Source organism: Grammomys surdaster, unplaced genomic scaffold (assembly GCF_004785775.1).
Source record: "Grammomys surdaster isolate TR1022 unplaced genomic scaffold, NIH_TR_1.0 125750, whole genome shotgun sequence".
Classification (NCBI taxonomy): domain Eukaryota; kingdom Metazoa; phylum Chordata; class Mammalia; order Rodentia; family Muridae; genus Grammomys; species Grammomys surdaster.
In genome coordinates, this window is record NW_021620582.1 from 34,086 (window position 1) to 39,503 (window position 5,418).

The 5,418-nt window shown below is 42.2% G+C and overlaps 1 protein-coding gene across 1 annotated transcript; it reads left to right on the forward strand.

Annotated features, from left to right (window-relative positions):
- LOC114639759 (olfactory receptor 11H7) lies at nucleotides 1-942 on the forward strand. Its single transcript, XM_028788530.1, has one exon. It carries the CDS (start codon nucleotides 1-3, stop codon nucleotides 940-942), a length of 942 nt encoding a protein of 313 aa, XP_028644363.1.
- Nucleotides 943-5,418: the final 4,476 nt, after the last annotated feature.

The following is a 5,418-nucleotide window of genomic DNA, read 5'->3' on the forward strand; positions in this document are numbered from 1 at the left end:
ATGAATATATCAGAGGGATCCAGAGTGACATATTTTATCTTATTGGGCTTCCCTGGTCCCTGGAAGATTCAAATCACACTTTTCTCACTGATTCTGCTGGTCTACATGATAACTTTGACTGGGAATATGGCCATCATTTGTGCAGTGAGGTGGAACCAACAACTCCACACCCCTATGTATATGTTCCTGGCCAACTTCTCCTTCCTAGAAATCTGGTATGTCACCTGCACAGTCCCCAACATGCTGGTCCACTTTCTTTCCAAAACTAAGACAATGTCCTTCTCTGGATGCTTTACTCAGTTCTACTTCTTCTTCTCCCTGGGCACAACTGAATGTTTCTTCCTCTGTGCCATGGCTTATGATCGGTACCTAGCCATCTGCCACCCTCTGCACTATCCTTCCATCATGACTAGGCAATTCTGCAGTATTCTGATGTCCCTCTGTTGGATCATTGGTTTCTCTGGATATTTGATTATCATTTTCTTCATTTCTCAATTGTCTTTTTGTGGTCCCAATATCATTGATCATTTTCTCTGTGATGTGGACCCACTAATGGCACTGTCCTGTACCCCTACGCACATCATAAGGCAAATATTCTACTCTATAAGTACTCTTATCATTATTCTCACTGCTTTGTATATCCTTGGATCCTATACCCTGGTGCTCAGAGCTGTTCTTCAGGTTCCTTCTTCAGATGGACGACAAAAGGCCTTCTCAACCTGTGGATCCCACCTGCTTGTAGTGTCTCTGTTCTATGGAACCATAATGGTGATGTATGTGAGTCCCACATCTGGCAACTCAGTTGACATGCATAAAATTATCACACTGATATACTCTGTGGTGACACCAGCTTTAAATCCTTTCATCTATAGCCTGCGTAACAGGGATATGAAATATGCTCTCCATCATGTCTTCTTTGGGAAGAGGATTACACAAAACTAATAAACAAGGTTTTTATTCACAATGATGGGACACTCAATACTTCCAAGGATGCCTTTATGGATGTGATATATATTCACACAGATGAACACATACATACATAAATTAAAATGAATCTTGATTTTTTTGTTTTGATCTAGGCAAGGCACACTGGTGTGTGCCTTTAATCTCAGTTGTTGAGAACAGGAGATAAATGTATGTTAGTTGGGTGTCAGACAGGAATAGAAAGTGAAACCCTGTCTCAAAAGGCTGAAAAAATATGTCAAGGATGGAAAGATAACTCAGCAGGTGAAGAATGAAGCCATCCTGAGTCAAAAAGTTAATCTATATATGCTAAAAATGGTAGAGTCAGAGCAGTGACTCAAACGCTTTGGGAAAGTCCAGAAGATTGTGAGTGAATCCCAGTTATTACATATTGAGTTATTTGTACTTTCAGAGTTTGATTTTGCTTTGTTCATATTGTGACTGTGCCAGCGTTCTTCCTTCTTGATGGAAGAAAGTATTAACTTTTTTTTTTAGAAGCCCACAGTTGAGAAGCCCACACTTTTAATGATCCATAGTCTTTACAAATTGAAATACTTTAAAATTCAGTCTCTTTCAAAATCTGAAGTCCATTTAAAACCTGGATTCTATAAAAAAAAAAAAAAGAAAGAAAGAAAGAAGGAAAGAAAGAGAGAGAGAGAGAAAGGAAGGAAGGAAGGAAGGAAGGAAGGAAGGAAGGAAGGAAGGAAGGAAGGAAGGAAGGAAGAGACTGAGGAAGCTATGATGAGAAATCCAGTAAACAGCACTCCTCCAAGGCCTCTGAATCAGCTCCTGCCTCCTGGTTCCTAGCCTGTTCCTGCTTTGACTTCCTTCAGTGATAGAATATAATCTAAAAGTGTAAGGCAAGTAAACACTTTCTTCCCCAAATTGCTTTTGGTCATGGTGTTTTAGAAGCAACAGTAACCTTAGCTAACAAATATCATTTTGGACTCATTATTAAAAGACTGTGAATATAATTTCACACTTATTAGTTCATCATTCTGACCAGTAGTAGGTAAGAACTCAGAATTAGACTGAAACCATAAGTAAAAATACCTTTAGTGATCAATTTTAAGTGTATGATTTCCCTAGTGAAAGAAGAGTGCATCCAAAGAACCACTGTGGTGATTTGAATGAGACTACCCTAGGATAAGATGTTTGAACAACCACTCATGGTTCAACATTGTTCTCATAGTTTGAGGAATGGCTGAATGGTCTGTCATTCATACACTGGGAAGAGGTGAGCTGGCTCTAAGAGTTTACTCAAGAAATAATCAGCCACATTTCCACAACATATAAAGCACCTATATTTACACTCTATGAAAAGTAACCCATTTGATCATCTCGTAAGGGATTCTACCCAGAAACATTACTTATAGAAGTAAGGCAATTCCAACAGAGACTCTATGCAGAGTAGGTCACCAGAGAACAATGAAAGAAGCAAGGAGTAGCCAACCAGGAAAGCACTGTCCCTGTCTGAAGAACATACCTAAAGTGTGTCGGGGGGTGGGGTTATTATGAGTGTGTGAGTATGTATGAATGTGTATGAGAGTGTGTGTGTGAGTGTGTATGAGTGTGCATGTGAGTGTTGTGTATGTGTGTGTGTTTGTGTGTGTGTGTGTGTTCATGTGGGGATGCATTGTGTGGTGTCTCTCTATGTGTGTGTGTGTGTGTGTGTCTATATGTATGCATGTTTTCAAGTGTTCAAGTCATTCAGTGTTAAGAAATAAATTCAATATGGAGACATTATTAAAATTACAAGGCAACAGCACCTGATTATATAACTATTCTAGTCTAGCAAACATCTCCCTGCCTTTTTTCCCACATAGGGTAACCAGGGGCAGCATAATAAAGAAGGAGGAGAGGAGTACAAGTCAGACAGAATGTAGGTCTTAAACCAGAGTCAGTCATCATTACAAGTTATAATTTGGATCTAAAAATGAAAATTCTGGCTCTAGGCTGTACCAAACTTTCTAAATTCTAGATAAGGTAACTTTGTGTTAATGGTAAATAAGTGATAAAAAAGCATTAATAGTGTCCAAGATCTCAACCATGGGTAGTTTAGTCTTCAAAGGATTTTTAACCAGTTTGTTCAGGAAAGAATATTGGTCCTTTATATCCTTCCATGTACAGATCATCAAACCAAGTAATTACAGTTAGAGTAATTTTTATACCACTGAGTCAGTAAAGGAGGGCTAACTTGAAAGATCATTGGGAAGCTCTAGAAAACATTCTTGGGAAATTAATAACTCTAAGATTCAAAATGTAAAGAATGACAAAAAATAAAGGGGAAAAAGTCAAAGCACCTGACAGGATGGTACTAAAGGCAAACTTGAATACCTATCAGTTTTGCCTTACTGAGCCCTCACTTTTAAGGGACTTAACTAGACTAGTTAGCTGAAAGAAACACAGGAAATGTTTTGTATAAAACTCTGTAATTTAAAAACAATCCTGGCCAGGCAATGGTGGTGCACGCCTTTAATCCCAGCACTTGGGAGACAAAGGCAGGCGGATTTCTGAGTTCAAGACCAGCCTGGTCTACAGAGTCAGTTCCAGGATAGCCGGGCCTATACAGAGAAACCCTGTCTCGAAAAACCAAAAACCAAAAAATAAAAAATAAAAAATAAAAAATAAAAACAATCTTATTGCTGCACCTGAGGAAATATTCAGTGCATAGCTTTACCTGTCAAAGAAGAATTTATTCTTTTGTTAGTATCCAACTCAGATATCACTTCTAGAAAAAAAATATTTTGTCCATCTGATATATCATGCTCCATGATGCACCATGGTGCATTAAGGCTACACATGTTTCTATCATAATGGTTTGTTTGAGATAAGGCTCTTCTGTATGGGTGTTCTACAGTGAAAACCCTTTGTCAACAAGAATGTGGGGCAGTGGGTTATGAGAAAAGGCCAGAAAGCTTGGTAGAAAGCTTTGGAAGCCCCAGAAACCTTGGTCTGAAGAAGGCCAGTAGGACGGGAGGCCACTTCGAACTTTCTCAAAGTCATCTGGCTCTCTTAGCTTCCGCTCCCCACAGCCCCTCCCACGGAGAGGTCCATAGCCTTTGATCAGGTAGGAATAGCACCTTCATGCAAATAAGGCATTCCCAAGCTCTCAAATCAAGCCAATAGGGGTTACCTGCTCTCACCTCAAAAACTGTATATATTGCCCAAAGCTCAAAAGTAAAGTGGATGTGAGATATTTCCCGATGTCAGAGACCTTTGTCGAGGTTCCTCCCCAGCCCGGCTAGCAGCTAGCCTGTGCACTTCAAAGAGCTACAACACTTCTCCCCTCCCTGCTCCACCTTGGAGGTGCTGAGGCACGGTTTGGAGCGGTTTGGGGCAGAGCAACAAAGAGCCTCCAGTCTGCTCCCCGCCTCCCGGGCCCAGCCGTCCGAGGCTGCTGTAACCGTGGTTCGAGAGACTACGTCGGCCCTGCCCCACGCAACTGAACAGCACGCTGCGCTCCAGCTTGCAGCTCACAACCCCGCCCGCGCGCCCGCGCCCGCGCAAGCCTTGACCCACATCCTCGGCTCACTCAGCGGTCTGCGCTGTTGAGTCCCACGGGAAAGTGCCGCGCCCCCGCCCGCTCCTGCCCGCGCCCTGCGCCACTGCAGCCTCGGTTTCCTGGACCGCATCGGAGCCCACGCCCCGCGCCGCCCACGCCCGCGACCAGCACGCGAGATTGGACCCACACAAGAACAGTATCTGTAGTGTTTTAAATGAATGTCTCCCACAACTTGGGGCACTTAAATACCAAGAGGCCATTGGTGGTATGGTGAAGTAGGTTCAGGAGGAGGTGTGGCCTTGCTAAACGTATATCAGTGTGGTTAGTCTACGAGAGCTGAAGCCTCACCCTCTCTCAAAATCCTCTGTTTTGTGCTTGTGATCCAAGGTGTGAGCGCTCAGCTTCCTGACACACTGCCATGCCTACTACTTGCTGCCACACTTCCCAGCATTGACAGACTCTTCTCCCTCTGGAACCATAGACTCAAATAAACATTTTATTCTATGAGTTTCCTCAGTCATGGTGGGGTGATGGTTCTCTTCTCCCCACTCCAACTTATTCAAAATAGAATTTTTTAATAAAATATATTCTGACTACATTTTCCTCTCCCTGTATCCTTCCCAGATCCTCCCCACCTCCACTACCTCTGGATCTGCAAACCCTCTCTGCGTCTTATTGGAAAATAACAGGCTTCTACGAGATAACAACAACGGTGAGCAAAATAAAACATAATAATATGAAATAAAAACCATCACACCAATGTTGGACAAAACAAGCCAACAGAAGGAAAAGAGTGCCAAGAGAAAAATGATGAGTTTTCCTTTTCTTTTCTTTGTTTCTTTTTTTTTTCTTTTTTGTTTTATAGAATAGAGTTTATTTAGGGCATGGGGAGGGGAGTTGAGAGGGTAGGGGGAGAGAGAGAGAGAGAGAGAGAGAGAGAGAGAGAGAGA

Coding starts and splice junctions, on each gene's coding strand:
- LOC114639759 (XM_028788530.1), top strand. CDS start 1: ATGAATATATCAGAGGGATCCAGAGTGACATATTTTATCTTATTGGGC.